The following is a 27,530-nucleotide window of genomic DNA, read 5'->3' as shown; positions in this document are numbered from 1 at the left end:
GGAAGAAGAAGAGTGCCAACGCTGTGGGGCAGCTTGTGTCATCTTTGGGGCAGCCTGTCCCGTATATGGGGCAGCCCGCGCCGGTGTCCATGGGAAAGCCACCTTTTGTGGCAACCTCTGAGGCTACTCTGATTCCTATGCAGGCGCCTACGGTTGTCCCTATTCCTGATGCCCTGCGTGGTGAAGCAAAAGAAGGTGGGACGATGTTGGAAATGCGTCGTGAATACTCATGCTACAAAGGACATTCATTATTGTTTGGTTTGTGATTCTGGGGCACACCCGACCATTCGGTGCCCAATTCTGAAGTTGCCGAGACCCACGAGTTTTTTTGTCGGTTATGGTAATGATGCCACGCTTGATCTTCAGCTCCCGGACTCAGTTTTTAAGCCTCAGTTGATAACTTCTGGAGCACCTACAGCTTTGTGCAGGTGTCAGAGGAGGGGGCTGTCATAGCGGCAGATATTCAGAATCTTATGGCCCGTATGTGTCCCGGAAATCCCACATGGAAGTGGGAGGCGGTGCCTCATGGTGTTAATGCTTTTCTTATTGGGATTCCTACAGCTGAGGATTTGTCGAGGATAGATGGCATGCAGATGAGTGTGCCCAAAATTAATGCATAGGCTCTAGTTTCTTCTTGGGTACATCAGGATGTTATTCCAGAGTTTGTGATGGAGCCGGTTTGGGTGCATGCCGACGGTGTACCTGACTCCGTGCGTCACTTTTTAGGTCTCTGGGTTGTGGGTTCTCTTATTGGTACCACTCTTGATGTTGATTTGTTTTCCCTTCGGAGCCAGGGGATTATTCATATTCTTGTAGCTATGCACGACCCTAGAGCTCTGGAGAAAGATAAAGGCTGCATGGAGGTGGTTGCTCTATTACAACTTTATGGCTACATGTTTCGTTTTCGTCGAGAGGGAGTTTGCTATAAGTCAGACCCTCGGTTCCGTCCTTTTTTCTGGAAGGACAGAGGCGATGATGATGGCTCTCGCGGTTTTGAGGAGGAGAGGTTTGATGATGCCATAGCGGTCGCTGCGTCGGACGCAGCTAATATGGATGTTGATGGACATCCTCCTACGCACTCTTCTGGTGCTACAGCGGTGCCAGTTGCTCGAGTGGCTTTGACCCCGTTCAACCACTCACCACGGACGGACATAGGGCGGGAGACTGTGGCTCGTGCTAGGTCGGTGTCACCTCACCTGGTCGCTTCGCCCCCGATGTCTTCTGGGGCTTCTTCTCCGTCTAGAGTTCGGACCTTCATGCAAGGACGCACTCGACCAGCTTCCTCGCCTTCTCCATGGCCCGCTTCACCGAGCACGCAGCAGGGGACACCGATTCCGTCTTCTACTTCGACACAGACGGAATTGGTGCATGGACATGATGCGTCGTAGCCGATGGCGCAGCCATCCCCTACGCCTCCGACACGGCAGGAGGTGCATCCGGTTGTGTCGGCGTCGACTCCATCGCCGGTCACGTCGGTACAGGGGCCTGTGCAGCACCAGCCGATGGTGCGCATGGGTGTGGAGGAGGCGGACAAGTCTGCGGGGCTGCAGCAGTCGGCCACGGTGCCCACGCAGCTGCAGCAGCCGGTCACGGCGCCCATGTAGCTGCAGAAGCCGGGCACGGCGCCCACGCAGCTGCAGCATCCGGCCGCGGTGCCCACGGCGACGGTGACTACGGGTATGGGACCGCTGCACCCTTGCAGCGGCGAGCAGCAGGAGGCACAGCAGCTGACCTCGATGGTGCCGCCTCCACAGGCGGACGTTCACGCCGGGCTGGGGAGGAGCTCTTCCCTACCTGAGGTGGATGGAGGCTCCATCAGCCCATCGTCGACGACCTCTTCACCTAGGGGGGCATCTTCGCCACGGTGTGGACCGTTGCAGGGGGCTACACCGCCTTCTACCCCTGTATCGGTAGTTTCTGCGCCCACCTCATCATCGTCTTCACCACGCTCGAGTTCTCCCTCACCGGTGTCCACCTTGCAACAGCCTCGTCCCACTAGCCCCCACCCGTTGTTCAGCCGATGGTGAGGAGGAGTGGAGGTATGCACTGGCGGAGGATGGGGTGGGGGCCACGGATGAGGACGTCATGCAGAGAGCCATGCGGCGCAAGGCGAAGAAGAACCTCGACACGGCAGGTACTAAGCAACCAGTCAAGTCATTTACTTCTTTTTCAGATTCTCGTATTTCTTCAAATTCGAGTTGTCTAGGTGTTTCGATGGGTAGTCGGTCTGATGAGATTTCGGTTTCGGCTAACATGTTGAGACAGACGGAGCTTGACCGTTTAACGGTTGGTCTGAATGTCTCCACTGGGCTTGAAACTACCATAATAGACGATGATGAAGATGATGTCATCCTATATGGTCAGCTTCTCTCGGCTATAGTTGGGAATATTACAGAAGTCAATTTAGAACACTCAGAGCTTACTTCAGTTTATGATCTAAAAGCGTCTGCAAGTGGTTCTCGATCTTCGGCTGGAAAGAAATCTCGTAGGTATGGCAAGGGTACTAAATCTAAAATAGTTTCACGATGAATGGCATGTTTCGGAATAGCAGAGGTCTTGAAGACTTGGCTAAGCATTTTCATATTGCCGCTTGTTTTAGAGATTATGATTTAGATTTCATTGCTATATCAGAGAGGGGTATGCGGAATTTCTCACAAAGTTTTCTCGACCGATTATCAGGCGGGATTAACTTTCAGTGGTATTCTCACCCGCCTCGTGGTAGGTCGGGGGGGCATTTTACTTGGCGTCCGCATAGATACCATGACTATCTTAGCTAGTTCTTATGGAGAGTATCACATTAAACTCGACATTCAGAACAAAGCTGATGGTTTCATTTGGAGTCTGATTGTTGTGTATGGTGCCGCCGAAGACGCTTTTAAGGCTGACTTTTTACGTGAGTTGTTAAATCTTGCAAAAGATAACCCCCATCCGATTTTGATCGGAGGGGATTTTAATTTGCTGAGATTTCCTCACGAGAAATGTAAAGACCTTTTCGATGGATGTTGGCCTTTCTTGTTTAATGTTGTCATTGATAGCCTAGACTTAAGAGAGGTGTTTATGTCCGGTCGACAATTTACTTGGGCCAACAGCTTGCCTGAACCCACGTACGAAAAACTAGATCGCGTGTTGATGGATAACGAGTGGGAAGATAAATACCCTATGGTGTCGGTCCGTGCACTAGAACGTATTGAAAAATTGTATGACCATGCTCCTATCCTCCTAAATACTAGGAATCCCCGACCTGTTTGTAAACGGCCTTTCAAGTTTGAACTTGGCTGGTTACATGAGATGGTTAAGACAGTTTGGGGGAGACTGGAAGGGGGTAGCACTCCAATTTTGAGATGGAATAATAAGATGCGGGCTATGCGCAAACATCTCTCTAGTTGGGCTGCCCATATGGTTGGTATTCTTAAAAAAGAGAAGGCTCGCTTATCAACTGAGACTGATGAGCTGGAGGCTTTAGCGGAGGTAAGACCGCTGTCCCCGCAAGAGATTGAACTTAAAAATCAGTCCAATGCGCAGATAGCGAGTCTTCTTCGAGAAGAGGAACTCAAATGGTATCAGCGTTCCAAAGCCCAATTCATATTGGAAGGAGATTCAAATACGTGATATTTCCATGGCGTGGCCAATGGGAGACATCGGAAAAAACGTATTCACTCTCTGCTACAAGATCCAGGGCTGATTGAAGGCCATGAGCAACTCAAATCTTACATTACGAATTATTATAAAGATCTGTTTGGTCCTCCGGAGGAAAGTGGATTTTCTTTAAACGAGGACTTAACGGATGACATACCCCAAGTATCTACGTAAGAAAATGGTCTTCTGACTGCACCTTATACAGAGGAAGAGGTCCAGAAGGCAATTTTCCAAATGGAATGTAATAAAGCACCGGGTCCAGATGGTTTCTCAGCTGAGTTTTATCAAACTTTTCGGGATACTATTAAACCGGACCTTCTAGCTCTGTTCATTGCTCTGCACATGGGACAACTAGAACCATTTCGTCTAAATTTTGGTAAAGTAATTTTGTTACCGAAAGTTAATGAGGCAGAAAGGATTCAACAATATAGACCTAATACGGTCGCAGATCATGTTGTTCGTCCATCACAAACCGCTTTCATGCAAGGAAAAATATCTTGGATGGAGTGGCGGTTTTGCATGAGACGGTACATGAAATGTAAATTAAGAAATTACATGGGGTTATTTTAAAATTAGATTTTGAAAAGGCGTATGATAAGGTCAAGTGGTCTTTCCTACAGCAGACTCTCAGGATGAAAGGTTTTTCTCCTGAGTGGCGTGCTCTAATCAATGATTTTGTGTATGGAGGAAGTGTGGCAATCCGGGTTAATGATGACACCGGACACTATTTCCAGACACGAAAAGATTTACGCCAGGGGGATCCATTGTCACCAATGTTGTTTAACATTGTAGCGGATATGCTGGCCATCCTGATAGAGCGGGCCAAGTCTGAAGGTCAGATTGAAGGGGTGATTCCACATCTGGTTGATGGTGGTTTATCTATCCTTCAATGTGATGATGACACAATTCTATTTATGGATCATGATCTCGAAAAAGCTCGCAATCTAAAATGAATTTTGGTGGCTTTTGAGTAGTTATCGGGATTAAAAATCAATTTCAAAAAAAGTGAATGGTTTTGCTTCGGTGATGCCCAAAATGATACGACTCTATATGCAGAGTTGTTTGGTTGCGGGCAAAGCCAGTTTCCTATTCGCTATTTGGGTATTCCGATTCATTATCGAAGACTCACAACTTCTGAATGGAAAATAGTGGAAGAAAGACTACAAAAATGTCTTAGTAGTTGGAAGGGTAAATTGTTGTCCCTCGGAGGAAGACTGGTACTCATTAATTCAGTACTGACAAATATGATACTGTATATGTTATCCTTCTTCCTAGTACCAAAAGGAATTCTGCATAAACTTGATTATTATCGATCCAGATTCTTTTGGCAAGGGGACAACGAGAAAAAGAAATATCGATTGGTTAAATGGAATATAGTTTGTAGTCCCAAAGATCAAGGAGGGCTTGGAGTTCATGACCTGGAAGTCAAGAATTCATCCCTACTAGGTAAATGGATGTTTAAGCTTCTTAGTGAGGATGGGATTTGGCAAACTATTCTTAGGAGAAAGTATATGGACTCGAAGACGTTATCCCAAGTGGTTTGAAAACCAGGGGATTCACACTTCTGGGCTGGTCTCATGGCAGCAAAGAATGGCTTCTTCCGCCATGGTACTTTTTCGATCAAGAATGGAGCACAAATACGGTTCTGGGAGGACATTTGGTTAGAAAATGCACCCTTAAGTGAATAGTATCTTGCCTTGTATAGTATTGTTCGTCGCAAAAGTGATACCATTGCCACGGTAATGGCTACCTCACCTCCGAATGTGACGTTCAGACGAGTTTTACTTGGGCAAAGCTTGTTGGCATGGAATTCCCTGATTCACCGGCTAGGACATATACAACTATCGCCTGAACCGGAAGAATTTAGGTGAAATCTTAATGCAGATGGCACTTTCTCCGTAAAATCACTATACAATGCGATCCTTTATTCTGACATACCAGTTGATAATGATAAGAAAATTTGGAAGATGAACATACCATTAAAATTAAAAAAATTGGATGGTACCTTCGTCGAGGAGTTATTCTCACCAATGACAATCTTGTTAAGCGAAACTGGCATGGAGGTACACGGTGTGTTTTCTGTCAATAGGACAAAACGATTAAACACCTTTTCTTCCGGTGCCAATTTGCGAGATCTATATGGCCAGTCATCCAAGTAGCGTCTACCCTGTATCCCCCGACTAGTGTGGCTAATGTCTTTGGCAATTGGCTTCATGGTGTCGATTCAAGGTTCAAGTTGCTTCTTAGGATGGGGGCGCTAGCAGTTATCTGGGCGCTTTGGCTAAGTAGAAATGACAAGATTTTTAACAATAAAAATTGTTCCGTTTTGCAGGTTATCTACAGATCTACATGTATTCTCCGTTTGTGGTTACCTATTCAGAGAGTGGAGAACCGAGACCTATTTACGGAGGTTTGTACACGGTTGGAGGCTACGGGGAGGTATACTTTTTCCCTACATGGGTGACATCCTAGTCTACGAATTGACGCCCCACCCACTGTTGGAGATATGCCCAAGAGGCAATAATAAAGCGGTTATTATATATCTTTGTGTTTATGATAAATGTTTATATACCATGCTATAATTGTATTAACCGAAACATTGATACATGTGTGTTATGTAAACAACAAGGAGTCCCTAGTAAGCCTCTTGTATAACTAGCTTGTTGATTAATAGATGATCATAGTTTCATGATCATGAACATTGGATGTTATTAATAACAAGGTTATGTCATTATATGAATGATGTAATGGACACACCCAATTAAGCGTAGCATAAGATCACGTCATTAAGTTATTTGCTATAAGCTTTCGGTACATAGCTACCTAGTCCTTCGACCATGAGATCATGTAAATCACTTATACCGAAAAGGTACTTTGATTACATCAAACGCCACTGCGTAAATGGGTGGTTATAAAGGTGGGATTAAGTATCCGGAAAGTATGAGTTGAGGCATATGGATCAACAGTGGGATTTGTCCATCCCGATGACGGATAGATATACTCTGGGCCCTCTCGGTGGAATGTCGTCTAATTAGCTTGCAAGCGTATGAATGGTTCATAAGAGACCACATACCACAGTACGAGTAAAGAGTACTTGTCAGGAGACGAGGTTGAACAAGGTATAGAGATACCGATGATCAAACCTCGGACAAGTAAAATATCGCGTGACAAAGGGAATCGGTATCGTATGTGAATGGTTCATTCGATCACTAAGTCATCGTTGAATATGTGGGAGCCATTATGGATCTCCAGATCCCGCTATTGGTTATTGGTCGGAGAGAGGTCTCTTCCATGTCTACATAGTTCGCGAACCGTAGGGTGACACACTTAAGGTTTGATGTCGTATTAGTAGATATGGAATATGGAATGGAGTTCAAAGTTTTGTTCGGAGTCTCGGATGGGATCCAGGACATCACGAGGAGTTCCGGAATGGTCCGGAGAATAAGATTCATATATAGGAAGTCATTTTATAAGTTTGAAAATGATCCGGTGCATTTATGGAAGGTTCTAGAAAAGTCCGGAAGAAATCACTATGGAAGGCGGAGTCCCGGAGGGACTCCACCTAGCATGGCCGGCCAACCCTAAGGGGGTGGAGTCCCAGGTGGACTCCACCAAGGTGGCCGGCCACCCCCCTCCAAGGAAAGGTGGGAATCCCACCTTGAGTGGGAATCCCACCTTGGGTAGGTTTCCCTACACATGGAAGGTTTTGGGTTGGGGTCTTATTCGAAGACTTGTAGACCAAGTCTTGGGGGTTCCACCTATATAATGAGGAGCAAGGGGAGGGGGCCGGCTAGACCAAGCCCTAGTTGGCCGCACCCCTATAGTGGCCGGCGCCCCCCTCTCCCAAACCCTAGCCGCCCCTCCTCCACCACCTCTCCCGCATACGCTTAGCGAAGCTCCGCCGGAGATCTCCATCGACACCGCCACCACGCCGTCGTGCTGCCAGGATTCCAAGGAGGATCTACTACTTCCGCTGCCCGCTGGAACGGGGAGAAGGACGGCATCTTCATCAACACCAAACGTGTGACCGAGTACGGAGGTGCTGCCCGATTGTGGCACCGTCAAGATCTTCTACGCGCATTTGAAAGCGGCAAGTGATCATCTTCTGCAACAACGAGATCTAATCTCGTAGGCTTTGGAAATCTTCAAGGGTTAGTCTCGTTCATCCCCTCGTTGCTACCGTCTACTAGATTGCATCTTGGTTTGGATTGCGTTCTCGCGGTAGGAAATTTTTTGTTTTCTATGCTACGAATCCCATCACCCACACCTTAAGCGTTTTATAATTCATCGCTTCGATATGTATTTCGCCTAGTTTTGTTTTATCATATATTTCACTTGAAACCTATAAACGGCTGTGTGCATCCTGGTTATGCAGAGGCTGGATGTAATTGCTTTTCAAAGTAATAAAACATCCTTTATCGAAAAAATGCGAGATGAATGTGTGTTAAAAAAGGTGGAAATAGATATTTCGTGATATTGATTGATTGATGATGCAATTAGATTTTACTACATTTATTTATTGCAAACTAAAGATAAAACTTTAGACTACTTTAAAATTTATAGGCCGGCGCTAGAGACAGAGATGCGTGGAGTACTGGAGTACCATGCAACATGGAGAACTGGAGTACCATGCGTGCGCACAACAGGGGCCATGGACACCACTCCGTTCATCGACCTCTTGAAGGAAGGCGAAGACGAGTAGGCGGCGGTGCCATCGATGCCCGCGTAGGGCAGAAGACGTAGTTAGCTTTAGTAATTTTATATTTCCTACGTAAATTAGAATGAATGAAACTTTTTGAAAATTTCACGTGCTTCTAGGTTTTATTTTAATTTGCATAGTTTGTTGTCTTCAGCTATCCAATTAGAATGGTCATCGTGGATCGAATGGGTCGCACTGCTAGGTGGACTGGCCTAACAGGCCGAACCGCTATACATATTTTCTGTCCGCGGCGCGACCTAAATGGATTAAATCAAACTGAATGGGTCGCCATTTTGGACCGCGTCGGTGTAGATGCCCTAACAATGCTTCTGAATCCAACCTTGACCTCAAGGAACTTATTCTGGACAGTGACGACTCATATTTCTGCTAAGTCATTTTCGGTTATGTAAGTAATTACGCCTTGCGGTGCGTCTCATGAGTTAAATGCTTCTTGTACCCCTGTTTCCACGCATGTCGCTTTATTTTTCAGTTGAACATATTTATGTTGCTGCCCAGAAGACTTGTTTTATTTCTTGATTCGCAGCAGAACAAGGACAAAAAAAAAACCCCAAAGTCAGCTGCTGGACTCATTAAATGCTACTGGAATTAAACTTCATGGTCGTTATGTTTATGTATACAGTAGCGTACAAAAGATTCACTTGCACTATGTTTGGCCTGTATGGAGTCTGAATACGCACCCCCGCCTGCTTCAACGCGTCAGTCCCCGCGTTTAGAAAAACAAAATATAGCAGGGAGTAGTACAATACTAGTACTTTATGCCCATATGCCTCGACAAGAAAGGTGTGGAACTTCTGCTTAGCTACAGACTCGTCAGGTTAACAGTCACTTGCATGACGCAGCACGTACGCGTTTACTCGCCAGTCTCCACTAACTCCGGCCACTATGCGTGATTCATACCATCTAGCTAGCTAGCCCCATACAAATATGCTACCGGGGACAGTGCTAGTGCTTCACTGGGAGATCGAGATCGAGTGTATGCTCATACGCATTTGAACCACCGATAAGTTCTTCTTCTATTTGCAAGTGAAGCTGAAACACAACATACACACATCACATCACACCAGCAGAGCAGCTCCGGTCGGCAATAATACTGCATCGACTTCGCCGGCACGCGCCATGGGGGACGTGGGCAAGAAGCCGTACGTGGTCGCTGTGGCCATCCAGGTCATCTACACTGGCCTCTTCGTCGTCTCCAAGGCGGCATTTGACAGTGGCATCAACACCTACGTCTTCATCTTCTACCGCCTCACCGCCGCAACGGCCCTCCTCCTCCCCCTAGCCCTCATCATCTCTAGCTGCCGGAGACGATCAACCACCCCTACGGCGACACCGGAACCGACAATGTCGTGCCGGCTGCTCTTCAAGCTCTTCCTCTATGCCTTGCTCGGGTATGCACCACTAGTGGAAAACAGAACTTTCGTGCAAGCCATTTGTCGCGGGCAATTTTCGTTGGGCAATTTTGGCCAGATATGATCTGATTTTTGAAAAATATTACGCATGCATTGCAGGAACACCTTCACCCTGAACGTGTACAACGTGAGCCTGAAGCAAACCTCAGCTACCGTGGGGTCGGCGGCCACCAACTCAATGCCGGTGGCCACCTTCCTCCTTGCGCTGCTGCTACGGATGGAGGCGGTCAAGGTCCGGAGCCGCTCTGGGCTAGGTAAGCTCGCCGGCGTCGCGTTCTGCGTCGCGGGAGTTCTTGTCATCGCCTTCTACGCCGGGCCTTCCATACGTCCCCTCGCCAACCACCCCGTCTCTGCTCACAAGCCACGCAGCGTCAGTAATAGCGCATGGATCAGAGGCACCTTTCTTCTTCTCCTAGCATGTACAACATGGTCTCTTTGGATCGTCCTGCAGGTTAGCATGCATGAAGTTAGTAGTTTATTTCACATTCATCTTGTATGCGTCTCTAAATATATTAATTTTAATTACATGCCCATGCATAAATACTGTATTATTTACAGTTTAATTACATGTATATGCTCATGTTTGTGAACTGTCATGCATGGATATGTTAATCACCGTTTCTTTACATATTTGCATGCATATGTAGTTGATTGGGCTTTACTTATTTATTTATTTGCATGTGTACTTAATGTATATGTGTGTAATGCATGCAGGTTCCTTTGCTTAAAGAATACCCAAACAAGCTCATGGCGACCGCGATGCAGTGCTTGTTTGGTGCACTTCAGTCCTTTGTTGTGGCTGTGGTAGTTGAGAGGGACTTCGCCAAATGGAAGATTGGGTTGGATATCGGCCTTCTTGCCATCCTCTACTCGGTTAGTTAGCTACTTTTGTTATATGTTTTCTCTTGGTAAATGCATGACTGGTTTTGTAACCTTGATTTGAGTGGACAAATTTTGAAATAAAGGTTGGTGCAAATGATGGACTCACTGTCACCGCGTTCAAATGTTGCAGGCTTTCTTGGGGACAGGTGCATTGATGTACCTTCAAGCATGGTGCGCGGAGATGAAAGGGCCCGTGTTTGTCGCAATGTGGAGCCCGTTGGCTCTGGTTTTCACGATCATTTGCTCGTCTTTCTTCCTTGGAGAAGTCGTCCACCTCGGAAGGTACGTAATCTTTTGAAAGTAAATGGTTTAACTGAATAGGTATGTAATATTTATTATGGTAAAATGGAAAAATAGAGAATTATTTTAGCACCTTAAAGGTTGCCTATTCACTAAGGCGAAAAGTCTACTACATGGCATTCAGAGTGGCATATTTTTTAGGGAGCGTACCAAAACCTCTAAATATCAGATTCAATGATACTATAAAAAAAGATTACTCGAAAATATGAGTTTAAATAATGTAATTATTCTGACATAAATAATGCATGATAGGAAAATTGATTCGTTGGTCCTTGTTTTTGCAGTATTTTGGGTGGAATTCTACTCGTTGGTGGCCTATACAGCGTGTTGTGGGGGAAAAGCAAGGAAAAGGAAAATAAGATAACACCAGTGGTGCTAGAAGAAAGACAATGTCAAGGAGAAGGAACTGCAGTACATGGGAAACATGAAGAAGACGAGTTAACATCACATGTATAAAGCTCAATTTCCACCCAAATAAAAATACCGCTAACAACATGTAGCATGTTTGTCAAAAAGGAAGTACCTTTTATAGAAGATCACAAATTTTCAATATATACTTCTCATGTAACAAGTTAGTTGACGGCACTTTACACTTCGACAATCAATATATGTGTAATTTGTTTATTCTAATAAGATTGCATTACTGAAATATATTTCATGCCATACCTAGTATTATATTTAATTAGCATTTTAGTTGGTATTTCTTTTCTTAGTATCACTGTTAAGCTCTTATATATTCTATATGAAAGAGGAGTATAAGAGAAACATTTATTTTCCTAAAAAATGTGAAAGATAAAGAGTCACACTATATGCATGCAATTCTGCTAAATTATTTATCGGTTTTAAAATACCTTATAGATAAAGGTAAATATTGTTTTCTTTTACAAGAATTTCTGAAAAGGGCCTTGTTGTTTCTTATGTCTTCATTGGTCAAAAATGCAGGATGCCATGAAAATTGTTAGGCGCTTGCCTCACTTAATCACCACACCAAGGGTAAAAATGCAAAAGGCGGTACAATTATGCGTCACTATATTCCTCCACTACAATACACGTAGGGCCTAGCATTTTTAGACGTTGAGGCATGCTCGTAATCGTAGCTATCGCACTAGCATGGCGGAAAGGAAAAACACTAGGAAAAACTTTCACATTTTATAAGAAAAGAAAGTTGATCATTATCTGTTTGCAGCTTTTGAATATTTTATATGAAAACGGAGTATAATGATCAACTTTCTTTTCTTATAAAATGTGAAAGATAATGAGTCACACCCTGTGCATATAGTTATGCAAAATTATGTACCGACCCTCGTTATACCATATATGTAGAGGTAGATTTGTTTTATTTTCAGGAATTCCAAAAATATCTCCTTTTTATTTTTTAATTCTTCATTGGACAAATTAAAATACAGCTTGCGATGACAAGTATTAGTGCCAGCCTCAATATATCGCCTCAACAAGGCTAAAAATGCAAAACTTGACACAATTATGCCTCGTTAGATGATCGTCCTCCCATTCTCCAAATTTAAATTAGATGTGTGTACCAACGAGGCACCAATAAATTGTTGAAACAAAAAATTGAGCAGTATATTTATCCTTGTCATATCACTAGTATAGAATAGGCTACCACTCGCGTGTTGAATTGGGTACCAGTCGTAGGCCCCGCAACTGGTACCAATTGTATTCGCTACCAGTCGCGTGCCCACCACTACTAGGAAAAGGCTTATAGCCGCACTTCTTACCGCCGGCAAGTCCGTTTCGAGGTGGTCGGCGGTAAGTTGCCGCCGGCGAGTTGGTTTGGGGTCGCCGGGGATATGCCCCTTACCGCCGGCGAATCAGGACTGAAACCGCCAGGGGTAAATTGGGCCGAGAGCACCCAGATGAACCTCCCATTACCGCCGGCGAATTGGCATGAAAACGCTGGGGGTAATTTTAATACTGCCAGCGAGGCTGGACCGAAAACGCCAGGAGTATTTGGTGGTCCTATGCCACCATCGCTTCCACCCCCACGTACATATCCCCACGCACTCCCCAATCCCCAACCTCTCTCTCTGTCACCCCTCGTTCCCACGGTGCCACTGATCCCAACCTCGTCTTCTCCGTCACACCTACCAGTAGAGGGGAGGGATCTCTCCTCCCACCTCCTCATCCATGGCGCCGCCCAGCTGGATCCGGCTGCCGCACGCCACCTTCATCCTCATCCTGCTCGCCCTCCACCTCTCCCTCTCCGCCTCCACCCAGTTCGAGGGCTTCGACTCCCGCCGCCGATCTCGCGTCCCCAGACGACGACGACAAGGGGCTCGACCTCGACGTAAACCTCCCGCCCCCGCCGCCCATCTCCGTCTCCGTCTCCTGCCCCTCCCATCCCGTGACCACCACCACCGCGCCGTCCGAGTCCGCCCCGTCAGATCCCTCCGCCGCGGATGCCTGATCTACTTCCTGCTCGACAAGAACTTCAGCCTCCTCGGCACCGAAGATGGCAGGGACGACTGCGTGCAGCGGCGGGATCGTGGCGTGCGGCCTAGCGCTGCTTTTTTTTATTTGCCAAATTTGATACCGCCGGCGAGTAACTGTGGAGTAGGGCAAAACACCGGGGGTATTTTCATCTTACCACTGGCGAATACAAAAACGCCGGGGGTAGCCCATTACCACCGGTGAGGTTATTGCCGGTGAGTACAAAAACGCCGGGGATTGCCAAATCTGTGCGCCGGCGATAAGGTTATTCCTAGTAGTGCACCTCGCACGTAACCGATAGTCCAGGTACTAGTTGTGTGTCACTCAGGACATGCTACCATTAATATACCAGTAGCGTGCGCAGATCAAGTCCGCTGCCACTGTGTTCTTTTAGCAATTAAAAAAAGCTGGGACAATTCCCATTTGTCCATGTTATTTTACACAAAACACCCTATACCCCCAAAAAATTCAGTCGAGTCAATGCCACCTCTTTGTGGCGTTGATGAGATCTAGGAGAGGAGCTGGTCGCCAGAGTAGGGCGTCGGTGGTGGCGTAGCAGGGCATCGGAGGTGCTCGTCGTTGCAGGAGAGTAGGAGTATTTGTCGCCGGAGAGGATGTGGTCCATAACTAGTAGAAAAGAGGGCTTCCATACCACCCCATTAGTCCCCAAATACTTTGACCCGGGACTAATGGGGTCTTTAATCCTGGTTCTGCTGGGGAAGCAGGACTAATGCTCCTGCCGAGACCAAAGGGTAGACTTTTAGTCCCGGTTGGTAACTGCTGGCGCAAAGTTGACGTGGGAGTTAGAGATATTTGTGGTGTAACTTTTCTTCAGGTCCCCGGCAACGGCGCCAGAAAATCTACTTGCTGCGCGTGGTTGACGTATGTCTTTCCGTTCAACACGCGTCCGTTGGAAACCCCAAGAGGAAGGTGTGATGCGTACAGCAGTGAGTTTCCCTCAGTAAGAAACCAAGGTTTATCGAACCAGTAGGAGCCAAGAAGCACGTTGAAGATTGATGGCGGCGGAGTGTAGTGCGGCGCAACACCAGGGATTCCGGCGCCAACGTGGAACCTGCACAACACAACCAAATTACTTTGCCCCAACGTGACAGTGAGGTTGTCAATCTCACCGGCTTGCTGTAACAAAGAATTAAATGTATAGTGTGGATGATGATTGTTTGCAGAAAACAGTAGAACAAGTATTGCAGTAGATTGTATTTGATGTAAAAGAATAGACCGGGGTCCACAGTTCACTAGTGGTGTCTCTCCCATAAGATAAATAGCATGTTGGGTGAACAAATTACAGTTGGGCAATTGACAAATAAAGAGAGCATAACAATGCACATACATGTTATGATGAGTAGTGTGAGATATAATTGGGCATTACGACAAAGTACATAGACCGCTATCCAGCATGCATCTATGCCTAAAAAGTCCACCTTCAGGTTATGATCTGAACCCCCTCCAGTATTAAGTTGCAAACAACAGACAATTGCATTAAGTATGGTGTGTAATGTAATCAACAAATACATCCTTAGATATAGCATTGATGTTTTTTCCCTAGTGGCAACAGCACATCCACAACCTTAGAGGTTGCTGTCACTCCCCCAGATTTAATGGAGGCATGAACCCACTATCGAGCATAATTATTCCCTCTTGGAGTTACAAGTAACGACTTGGCCAGGGCCTCTACTAGCGACGGAGAGCATGCAAGATCATAAACAACACATAGATGATAGATTGATAATCAACATAGCATAGTATTCCATATTCATCGGATCCCAACAAACGCAACATGTACCATTACAGATAGATTATCTTGATCATGTTAGGCAGCTCACAAGATCCAACAATGATAGCACAATTAGGAGAAGACGACCATCTAGCTACTGCTATGGACCCATAGTCCAGGGGTGAACTACCCACACATCAATCCGGTGGCGACCATGGCGGTGAAGAGTCCTCTGGGAGATGATTCCCCTCTCCGGCAGGGTGCCGGAGGCGATCTCCCGAATCCCTCGAGATGGGATTGGCGGCGGCGACGTCTCTGGAAGGTTTTCCGTATCGTGGCTCTCGGTACTGGAACTATTATCGACGAAGGCTTCTTATAGGCGAAGAGGTAGGTTTAGGGGCGACGCGAGGGGCCCACACAACAGGCCGGCGCGGCCAGGGCTTGGGCCGCGCCGCCCTAGTGTGGCGTCGCCTCGTCGCCCCACTTCGTATCTCCCCCGGACTTCTGGAAGCTTCGTGGAAAAATAGGATCCTGGGCGTTGATTTCGTCCAATTCTGAGAATATTTCCTTACTAGGATTTCTGAAACCAAAAACAGCAGAAAACAGCAACTGGCTCTTCGGCATCTCGTTAATAGGTTAGTGCCGGAAAATGCATAATAATTGCATATAATGTGTATAAAACATGTGAGTATCATCATAAAAGTAGCATGGAACATAAGCAATTATAGATACGTTTGAGACGTATCAAGCATCCCCAAGTTTAGTTCCTACTCGTCCCGAGTAGGTAAACGATAACAAAGATAATTTCTTAAGTGACATGCTATCATAATCTTGATCAATACTATTGTAAGCACATGTAATGAATGCAGCGATTCGAAGCAATGGTAAATACAATGAGTAAACAATTGAATCATATAGCAAAGACTTTTCATGAATAGTACTTCCAAGACAAGCATCAATAAGTCTTGCATAAGAGTTAACTCATAAAGCAATAAATTCATAGTAAAGGCATTGAAGCAACACAAAGGAAGATTAAGTTTCAGCGGTTGCTTTCAACTTGTAACATGTATATCTCATGGATATTGTCAACATAAAGTAATATAACAAGTGCAATATGCAAGTATGTAGGAATCAATGCACAGTTAACACAAGTGTTTGCTTCTTGAGATAGAAGGAAATGGGTAAACTGACTCAACAATAAAAATAGAAGAAAGTCTCTTCGCAGAGGGAAGCATGGATTGCTATATTTGTGCTAGAGCTTTTATTTTGAAAACAAGAAATAATTTTGTCAACGGTAGTAATAAAGCATATGTATCATGTAAATTATATCCTACAAGTTGCAAGCCTCATGCATAGTATACCAATAGTGCCCGCACCTCGTCCTAATTAGCTTGGATTTACATGGATTATCATAGCATAGCATATGTTTCAACCAAGTGTCACAAAGGGGTACCTCTATGCCGCCTGTACAAAGGTCTAAGGAGCTCGCTTTTGATTATTCTCAACTTAGACATCCATACCGGGACAACATAGACAACAGATAATGGACTCCTCTTTAATGCATAAGCATTCAACAACAGATAATATTCTCATGAGAGATTGAGGTTTGTTGTCCAAACTGAAACTTTCACCATGGATCATGGCTTTTGTTAGCGGCCCAATGTTCTCCTCTAACAATATGCATACTCAAACCATTTGATCATGATAAATCACCCTTACTTCAGACAAGACGAACATGCATAGCAACTCACATGATATTCAACAAAGAAATAGTTGATGGCGTCCCCAGGAACATGGTTATCGCTCAACAAGCAACTTATAAGAGATAAGATGCATAAGTACATATTCAATACCACAATAGTTTTTAGGCTATTTGTCCCATGAGATATATATTGCAAAGATAAAGAATAGAAATTTTAAAGGTAGCACTCAAGCAATTTACTTTGAAATAGCGGAGAAATACCATGTAGTAGGTAGGTATGGTGGACACAAGTGGCATAGTGTTTGGCTCAAGGATTTTGGATGCATGAGAAGTATTCCCTCTCGATACAAGGTTTAGGCTAGCAAGGTTGTTTAAAGCAAACACAAGTATGAACCGGTACAGCAAAACTCACATAAAAGACATATTGAAAGCATTATAAGACTTTATACCATCTTCCTTGTTGCTCGACCCTTACTAGAAAATATCTAAACCTTAGAAAGACCAATTATGCAAACCAAATTTTAGCAAGCTCTATGTATTTCTTCACTAATAGGTGCAAGATATATGATGCAAGAGCTTAAACATGAGCACAACAATTTCCATGTATCACATTATTCAAGATATTATACCAATTACCACATGTAGCATTTCCCATTCCAACCATATAACAATTTAACGAAGCAATTCAACCTTTGCCATGAATATTATGAGTAAAGCCTAAGGACATATTTGTCCATATGCAACAGCGGAGCGTGTCTCTCTCCCACACAATGAATGCTAGGATCCAACTTTATTCAAATAAAACAAAAAACAAAAACATACAGACGCTCCAAGTAAAGCACATAAGATGTGATGGAATAAAAATATAGTTTCACTAGAGGAACCTGATAATGTTGTCGATGAAGAAGGGGATGCCTTGGGCATCCCCAAGCTTAGACACTTGAGTCTTCTTGAAATATGCAGGGATGAACCACCGGGGCATCCCCAAGCTTAGAGCTTTCACTCTCCTTGATCATATTGTATCATCCTCCTCTCTTGATCCTTGAAAAACTTCCTCCACACCAAACTCGAAACAAACTCATTAGAGGGTTAGTGCATAATCAAAAATTCACATGTTCAGAGGTGACATAATCATTCTTAACACTTCTGGACATTGCACAAAGCTACTGAAAGTTAATGGAACAAAGAAATTCATTTAACATAGCAAAACAGGCAATGTGAAATAAAAGGCAGAATCTGTCAAAACAGAACAGTCCGTAAAGACAAATTTTTCAGGGGCACCAGACTTGCTCAGATGAGAAAACTCAAAACTAATGAAAGTTGCGTACATATCTGAGGATCACGCACGTAAATTGGCATATTTTTCTGAGTTACCTACAGACGTAGTGACTCAATTTCGTAACAGCAAGAAAACTGTTTCTGCGCAGTAATCCAAATCTAGTATGAACTTTATCATTAAAGACTTTACTTGGCACAACAATGCAATAAAACTAAGATAAGGAGAGGTTGCTACAGTAGTAACAACTTCCAAGACTCAAATATAAAATAAAAGTGATGTAGTAAAATAATGGGTTGTCTCCCATAAACGCTTTTCTTTAACGCCTTTCAGCTAGGCGCAGAAAGTGTGTATCAAGTGTTATCAAGAGATGAAGCATCAACATCATAATTTGTTCTAATGATAGAATCAAAAGGTAACTTCATTCTCTTTCTAGGGAAGTGTTCCATACCTTTCTTGAGAGAAAATTGATATTTAATATTACCTTCCTTCATATCAATGGTAGCACCAACAGTTCGAAGAAAAGGTCTTCCCAATATAATGGGACAAGATGCATTGCATTCAATATCCAAGACAACAAAATCAACGGCGACAAGGTTATTGTTAACAGTAATGCGAACATTATCAATCCTCCCCAAAGGTTTCTTTGTAGAATTATGTTATCACCAGATTTTGACCAAGTCAGAGGTGGGCCGCGACCAAGATGGACTTGAAGATTTTATGTTGAAGAATATACGTGAATCGGCCTTGTTTAGCAAGTTTGGGCTAGTTTGCCCTTGTATCTGTAACATAGTAGGATACGTGTCGGTTAGTTAGAGTTGGGCCCGTGCCCGATTGGGACTATTCCCACGATTAGAGAGTCTACGGACTATAAATATGTATCTAGGGTTTATGGAATAAACAACAACCAACGTTCAACCAACAAATCAATCTCGGCGCATCGCCAACTCCTTCATCTCGAGGGTTTCTACCGGTGAGCGACATGCTGCCTAGATCGCATCTTGCGATCTAGGCAGCACAAGCTCCACGTTGTTCATGCGTTGCTCGTATCGAAGCCTTTTTGATGGCGAGCAACGTAGTTATCATAGATGTGTTAGGGTTAGCATAGTTTTTCGTATCATATGCTTGCGTAGTGCAACCCCTGCATGTCTAGCCGCCCTTACACCTATCTTAGGTGTAGGGGCGGCACCCCGCTTGATCATAGTATAGTAGATTCGATCCGTTACGGTTGCTCCTTGATTCTTCAAGGATTAGTTTAATATCTGCAATAGTTAGGCCTTATAAGGGGCTGGAGGATCCAGCGGCACGTAGGGTGTCGTTCGCAAGTCCTAGACAGGACGTTCCGGGAATCAACCTCGTGTTGGTTTTTAGGCCTTGTCTAGGATCGGCTTACGATCACCGTGCGTGGCCGCGAGGCCCAATCCTGAGTAGGATGTTCCGATTATGCGGTGAAAACCCCAAATCGTCGTAGATCTTATCAGCTTTACCTTGATCAAGCAGGACCACCATATATTCGTGCACCTCGTACGAATCATGGGTGGATCGGCTCCCATGAGCCGATTCACAGGATAACCTGAGAGCCGATCGAGGCTCGTATTTAATGTTTACATGCATGCCATGCAGGAAACTAAGCGAGGCATCCCCATCACCTTCCTGACCAGGTATAGGTCAGGTGGCACGCCCTAGCATCAGCATCGGACGTGTGACCGAGAAAGCTTTGCGGGCCGTCGCTCGGAGGGACCAGGGCCGGCCGAAGCCCTAAGTTGTTCCCGGCTCTACTGTGTTGCCTGTCGCTACCCGCCGGTGGGTTTCTGACGACAACACATTCTGGCACGCCCGGTGGGACACCATCGGCTTGAGAGCTCGAGGAAATCGGCATTGATCATGTCTGCAGAGCCGATGTTCAGGTATAGTTCTGTGGATAACTGCAGAGCCGATATCTGCTGTAACCTGACAGAATCGGCTCGGGGGGCACATAATCAGATAGACAGATGCTATGAACATGTGCGATACATGTGCAGTGAAATATTGGGGGCCGATAGAAAAATCAGCCAGTAAAAAAAAAATTGCACAGGATCTACCCGCTGCGTGTTCAAGACGAGGATTTTCACCAAGTCGGTCTTCAGTGCAGCTTCTGTATACCGCCATGGTAAAGACAAAGAAGAGAGCAGTCACTCTGGTGGCAAGGACAAAGAGGAGGCCGGTTCAAGCGATCGGCTTCGATATGATGATAAAAGGTACAATAATGAAGACGGTATAGAGTCTTATAATGCTTTCAATATGTCTTTTATGTGAGTTTTGCTGTACCGGTTCATACTTGTGTTTGCTTTAAACAACCTTGCTAGCCTAAACCTTGTATCGAGAGGGAATACTTCTCATGCATCCAAAATCCTTGAGCCAAATATTATGCCACTTGTGTCCACCATACCTACCTACTACAATGTATTTCTCCATCATTCCAAAGTAAATTGCTTGAGTGCTACCTTTAAAATTCCATTCTTCACCTTTGCAATATATAGCTCATGGGACAAATAGCTTAAAAACTATTGTGGTATTGAATATGTACTTATGCACTTTATCTCTTATTAAGTTGCTTGTTGTGCGATAACCATGTTTCTGGGGACGCCGACAACTATTCTTTGTTGAATATCATGTGAGTTGCTATGCATGTCCGTCTTGTTTGAAGTAAGAGCGATCTACCACCTTATGGTTAAGCATGCATATTGTTAGAGAAGAACATTGGGCCGCTAACTAAAGCCATGATCCATGGTGAAAGTTTCAGTTCTGGACAAATATCCTCAATCTCATATGAGAAAATTACTAATTGTTGTTACATGCTTATGCATAAAAGAGGAGTCCATTATCTGTTGTCTATGTTGTCCCGGTATGGATGTCTAAGTTGAGAATAATCAAAAGCGAGAAATCCAAAATGCGAGCTTTCTCCTTAGACCTTTGTACGGGCGGCATAGAGGTACCCCTTTGTGACACTTGGTTAAAACATGTGCATTGCGATGATCCGGTAGTCCAAGCTAATTAGGACAAGGTGCGGGCACTATTAGTATACTATGCATGAGGCTTGCAACTTGTAAGATATAATTTACATGATACATATGCTTTATTACTACCGTTGACAGAATTGTTTAATGTTTTCAAAATCAAAGCTCTAGCACAAATATAGCAATCCATGCTTCCCTCTGCGAAGGGCCTTTCTTCTACTTTTATTGTTGAGTCAGTTTACCCATTTCCTTCTATCTAAAAAGCAAACATTTGTGTTAACTGTGCATTGATTCCTACATACTTGCATATTGCACTTGTTATATTACTTTATGTTGATAATATCCAGAAGATGCCACCTTTTGCCCTTTCAGTCCAAATGTCATTTGGTTTTGCAATGTTCTTCCATTGATGATTTTTCATGACATACAGCCGATGCACAACCATCGACTCTAGTACAATTATGCAAGATCTACCGGTTGGGGTGCAAGACACGGATTTCTTGAGGCCCTCTGCTTCCTCGAGGGGGCAAACGATGAGAGCTTCCTCAGCTGCAATGAGCCGATTACAACAGTGCTGTCAGAAGTCAGTTTTGGCGTACAACATCGGCTTTCAACGGGGGAAGAGGCAATCGATGGGGTCAAGAGCGGCTGAATCGGCAGGGTGGCTGTCTCAGAATTATCTGAGTTCCAAGCCTTTGGTCTGATCTGTGCATCTTCACCAGTATTCTCGCCTTGGCTGAGGCTCGGGGGGCAGCTGGCCTGGTAGATGCTCTGTTTTAAAAGCCGATTGGGGTGTCATCGGCTAGTCCTTCGTCGAAACCTTCTTCAAAAATGGGAGTTCACGCAGAAGTGGAAGAGGCAAGGCATCATGATGGAGGATACTGCGACGGTTCTGCTCTGTCACGACATGACCCTTCGAAGGAAAAATGGGATGGTTTTGAAATTATCATTACCAAAACCAGGGGGGCATGTGTTATCACCAGATTTTGACCAAGTCAGAGGTGGGCCGCGACCAAGATGGACTTGAAGATTTTATGTTGAAGAATATACGTGAATCGGCCTTGTTTAGCAAGTTTGGGCTAGTTTGCCCTTGTATCTGTAACATAGTAGGATACGTGTCGGTTAGTTAGAGTTGGGCCCGTGCCCGGTTGGGACTATTCCCACGATTAGAGAGTCTACGGACTATAAATATGTATCTAGGGTTTATGGAATAAACAACAACCAACGTTCAACCAACAAATCAATCTCGGCGCATCGCCAACTCCTTCATCTCGAGGGTTTCTACCGGTAAGCGACATGCTGCCTAGATCGCATCTTGCGATCTAGGCAGCCAACCTCCACGTTGTTCATGCGTTGCTCGTCATCGAAGCCTTTTTGATGGCGAGCAACGTAGTTATCATAGATGTGCTAGGGTTAGCATAGTTCTTCGTATCATATGCTTGCGTAGTGCAACCCCTGCATGTCTAGCCGCCCTTACACCTATCTTAGGTGTAGGGGCGGCACCCCGCTTGATCATAGTATAGTAGATTCGATCCGTTACGGTTGCTCCTTGATTCTTCAAGGATTAGTTTAATATCTGCAATAGTTAGGCCTTATAAGGGGCTGGAGGATCCAGCGGCACGTAGGGTGTCGTTCGCAAGTCCTAGACGGGACGTTCGGGAATCAACCTCGTGTTGGTTTTTAGGCCTTGTCTAGGATCGGCTTACGATCACCGTGCGTGGCCGCGAGGCCCAATCCTGAGTAGGATGTTCCGATTATGCGGTGAAAACCCCAAATCGTCGTAGATCTTATCAGCTTTACCTTGATCAAGCGGGACCACCATATATTCGTGCACCTCGTACGAATCATGGGTGGATCGGCTCCCATGAGCCGATTCACGGGATAACCCGAGAGCCGATCGAGGCTCGTATTTAATGTTTACATGCATGCCATGCAGGAAACTAAGCGAGGCATCCCCATCACCTTCCTGACCAGGTATAGGTCAGGTGGCACGCCCTAGCATCAGCATCGGACGTGTGACCAGAAAGCTTTGCGGGCCGTCGCTCGGAGGGACCAGGGCCGGCCGAAGCCCTAAGTTGTTCCCGGCTCTACTGTGTTGCCTGTCGCTACCCGCCGGTGGGTTTCTGACGACAACAAATTATCAGCAAGATTAACATCCAAATAACAATTTTTCAATGGTGGCAAGTCAAGCATATTATAGATTTTCTTAGGCATAACAGAAATACTTGCACCAAGATCACATAAAGAATTACAATCAAAATCATTGACCTTCATCTTAATGATGGGCTCCCAACCATCTTCTAACTTCTTAGGAATAGAAGTTTCAAGTTTTAGTTTCTCTTCTCTAGCTTTTATGAGAGCATTTGTAATATGTTTTGTAAAGGCCAAATTTATAGCACTAGTGTTGGGACTTTTAGAAAGTTTTTGTAAGAACTTTATAACTTCAGAGATGTGGCAATCATCAAAATCTAAACCATTATAATCTAAAGCAATGGGATCATTGTCCCCAATGTTGGAAAAAATTTCAGCAGTTTTATCACAGGCAGTTTCAGCAGTTTTAGCAGTTTCCGGCAATTTTGCAGGCTTTGCATTAGAAGTAGAAACATTGCCAACACCAATTATTTTACCATTGATAGTAGGAGGTGCAGAAACATGTGTAGCATTAGCATTCCTAGTGGTGGTAATAGTCCAAACTTTAGCTACATTATTCTCTTTAGCTAGTTTTTCATTTTCTTCTCTTTCCCACCTAGCATGCAATTCAGCCATTAATCTTATATTCTCATTAATTCTAACTTGGATGGCATCTGCTGTAGTAACAATTTTATTTTCATTATCCTTATTAGGTATAACTTTCAATTTCAAAAGATCAACATCAGCAGCAAGACTATCAACTTTAGAAGCAAGTATATCAATTTTCCCAAGCTTTTCTTCAACAGATTTGTTAAAAGCAGTTTGTGTACTAATAAATTCTTTAAGCATGGCTTCAAGTCCAGGGGGTGTATTCCTATTATTATTGTAAGAATTCCCATAAGAATTATCATAACCGTTACCATTATTATAAGGATATGGCCTATAGTTGTTACTAGAATTGTTCCGATAAGCATTGTTGTTGAAATTATTACTTTTAATGAAGTTCACATCAACATGTTCTTCTTGGGCAACCAATGAAGCTAACGCAACATTGTTAGGATCAACATTGTTAGGATCTAATTCCTGGTGCTTCGCTGCCCAACCGTGCGCCATATAGAACAAACCCTGAAGAGACAAAGGAGATACAACACCAAATACAGGAATTAGTTGGCAAAGGTTACATTCGTGAGTCTCTTAGTCCTTGTGTTGTTCCTATTATTTTAGTACCTAAAAAAGATGGCACTTGGCGCATGTGTACTGATTGTAGAGCTATTAATAATATTACTATACATTATCGTCATCCTATACCACGTTTAGATGACATGCTTGATGAATTAAGTGGCTCTATCATGTTCTCTAAAGTTGATTTGCGTAGTGGTTGCCACCAGATTCGTATGAAATTGGGAGATGAATGGAAAACATCATTTAGGGTTATATGAGTGGTTAGTGATGCCTTTTGGTTTAACTAATGCACCTAGTACTTTCATGAGATTAATGAATGAAGTTTTGCGTGCTTTCATTGGACGTTTCGTGGTGGTATATTTTGATGATATTCTCATTTACAGCAAATCATTAGAGGATCATCTCTCTCATTTGCGTGCTGTTTTTGATGCTTTACGTGACCCACGTTTGTTTGGTGATATTGAGAAGTGCACCTTTTGCAAAAATCGAGTTGCTTTTCTTGGTTATGTTGTTACAGCACATGGCATTGAAGTTGATCCCGCCAAGATTGAAGCAATTTCGAGTTGGCCGCAGCCCAAAACGGTGACACAAGTGAGGAGCTTTCTTGGCCTCGCTGGATTTTATAGGCGCTTTGTTAAAGATTTTGGATCCATTGCTGCGCCACTGAATGAGTTGACCAAGAAAGATGTGCCCTTTGTGTGGGGCGATGCACAACAAGACGCCTTCATGTTGCTGAAAGATAAGCTAACACACGCTCCATTACTTCAACTTCCTGATTTTAATAAGACTTTTGAGCTTGAATGTGATGCTAGTGGTATTGGTTTGGGAGGTGTGTTATTACAAGAGGGTAAACATGTTGCATATTTTAGAGAGAAATTGAGTGGGCCTAGTCTGAACTATTCTATTTATGATAAAGAATTATATGCTCTTGTTCGGACATTACAAACATGGCAACATTATTTATGGCCCAAAGAATTTGTTATACATTCTGATCATGAACCTTTGAAGCATATTCGTAGTCAAGCTAAACTAAATAAGCGTCATGCCAAGTGGGTAGAATTCATTGAGTCTTTTCCTTATGTCATCAAACACAAAAAGGGTAAAGATAATATTATTGCTGATGCTTTGTCACGCCGCTATACCATGTTGTCTCAGCTTGATTATAAGATTTTTGGTTTGGAGACCATCAAAGAACATTACGTGCATGATGCTGATTTTAAAGATATATTGTTACATTGTGCCGAGGGTAAAACTTGGAACAAATTCGTCTTCAATGATGGATTTCTGTTCCGTGCTAACAAGCTATGCATCCCAGACAGTTATGTTCGTCTTTTGTTGTTGCAGGAGGCGCATGGAGGTGGATTGATGGGTCATTTTGGAGTGAAGAAGACGGAGGATGTCCTTACTACACACTTCTACTGGCCGCGCATGCGTAGGGATGTTGAGAGATTTGTTGCACGCGGCACTACATGTCAAAAAGCTAAGTCTCGCCTCAGCCCACATGGTTTATATATGCATCTTCCTGTTCCTAGTGTTCTGTGAGAGGATATTTCTATGGATTTTGTGTTGGGTTTGCCTCGTACACAAAACGGGAGAGATAGCATTTTTGTTGTGGTTGATCGATTTTCTAAAATGGCACACTTTATTCCATGTCATAAAACTGATGATGCAGCGATTGTTGCTGATTTATTCTTTCGTGAAAAGTTCGCTTGCATGGTGTGCCAAACACAATTGTTTTAGATCGTGATACTAAATTTCTTAGCCATTTTTGGAGATGTTTATGGGCTAAGTTGGGGACTAAATTGATGTTTAGTACTACATGTCATCCCCAAACTGATGGACAAACTGAAGTAGTCAATAGAACTTTGTCTACTATGCTTAGGGTTGTGCTTAAAAAGAACTTAAAAATGTGGAAATATTGTTTACCTCATATTGAATTTGCTTACAATCGTTCACTGCATTCCACTACTAAGTTGTGCCCTTTTGAAGTAGTGTATGGTTTTGTTCCTCGCGCACCAATTGATTTATTGCCGTTACCATCTTCGGTGAAAACAAATTTTGATGCTACACAATGTGCTGAATTGATTCCAAAATTGCATAAAACAACTAGAGATAATATTGAGCGGATGAATGCTAAATATAAAACTACTCGAGATATAGGAAGAAAACATGTGGTGTTTGATGCTGGAGATCTTGTTTGGTTGCATTTGCGCAAAGATCGTTTTCCTGAATTGCGCAAGTCTAAGTTAATGCCACGTGCTGCTGGTCCTTTTAAGGTATTAGAGCGCATCAATGATAATGCATATAAACTTGAGTTACCTGCAGAGTTTGGTGGGGTTAGTCCCGCATTTAACATTGCAGATTTGAAGCCATACTTTGGCGAGCATGATGAGGAAGCGTCGAGGACGACTTCAATTCATGAAGGGGAGGATGATGAGGACATCTCTACTGTTGATACAACCGTACCACCTGCAGCAACACATCCTCATGTACCACCACCATTACAAGGACCTCTCACAAGAGCTCGTGCACGTCAACTTAATTACCAGGTACTTTCGTTTCTAGGAACTCTTCCTAATATACATGAGAATATGATGCTGCCTAAATCCGATGTATTTATGTTACTTAGGAATGATTGTCGTTGCATCGAAGACAATATCCGGGAGGAGGTATCCTCACGGAGGGGAGAAGTAGTAGGGGCCATGAGGCGGAGGAAACGAGGACGGGGACACGAAACTTTACCCAGCTTCGGATCACGCTGCACGAGGGCAGGGCCTACTGCTGCTTGTCTGGAATTATCTGGGCGAAGTATTCGCGAGTTACAAGTTGTGGCTATTTTAAACCGTGCCTCAAAGGCTCTCAGGATCCGGCTTATAAAGGCGCCCTGACCCGAGATTTCTAAGGAGAGTCCTACCCGTATACAAGTTCTCCTAATTATGGAAAGTACATTGTCTTGCACTCCAAGTATCCGCCTCCTGCCTTGTTCACTACGGATCCGTCCTCCTGGCGCAGTCCTCCTTGGATCCGGCTCCCTGCGGTAGCTTGGCGGATCCGGCTCCTTGTTCCTGGGCTGGACTTCTTCCATCTTGATCAACAGCAACTGAGCCGCCCGATGGG

The 27,530-nt window shown here is 44.3% G+C and overlaps 1 protein-coding gene across 1 annotated transcript; it reads left to right on the top strand.

The window, feature by feature from the left end:
* Nucleotides 1-9,472: 9,472 nt before the first annotated feature.
* Nucleotides 9,473-11,403, top strand: LOC124705961 (WAT1-related protein At5g64700-like). The gene is made up of 5 exons (XM_047237643.1): nt 9,473-9,744; nt 9,865-10,216; nt 10,480-10,638; nt 10,778-10,929; nt 11,232-11,403. The coding sequence occupies exons 1-5, from the start codon at nt 9,473-9,475 to the stop codon at nt 11,401-11,403; spliced, it is 1,107 nt and encodes a 368-aa protein (XP_047093599.1).
* The last annotated feature ends 16,127 nt before the right edge of the window (nt 11,404-27,530 follow it).

This window comes from Lolium rigidum, chromosome 4 (genome assembly GCF_022539505.1).
Source record: "Lolium rigidum isolate FL_2022 chromosome 4, APGP_CSIRO_Lrig_0.1, whole genome shotgun sequence".
Taxonomy (NCBI): Eukaryota; Viridiplantae; Streptophyta; class Magnoliopsida; order Poales; family Poaceae; genus Lolium; species Lolium rigidum.
This window is presented reverse-complemented; position numbering and strand designations above follow the sequence as displayed.

Coding starts and splice junctions, on each gene's coding strand:
- LOC124705961 (XM_047237643.1), top strand. CDS start 9,473: ATGGGGGACGTGGGCAAGAAGCCGTACGTGGTCGCTGTGGCCATCCAG. Junction 10,217..10,479: donor CTCTTTGGATCGTCCTGCAG/GTTAGCATGCAT, acceptor TAATGCATGCAG/GTTCCTTTGCTTAAAGAATA. Junction 10,639..10,777: donor TTCTTGCCATCCTCTACTCG/GTTAGTTAGCTA, acceptor CAAATGTTGCAG/GCTTTCTTGGGGACAGGTGC.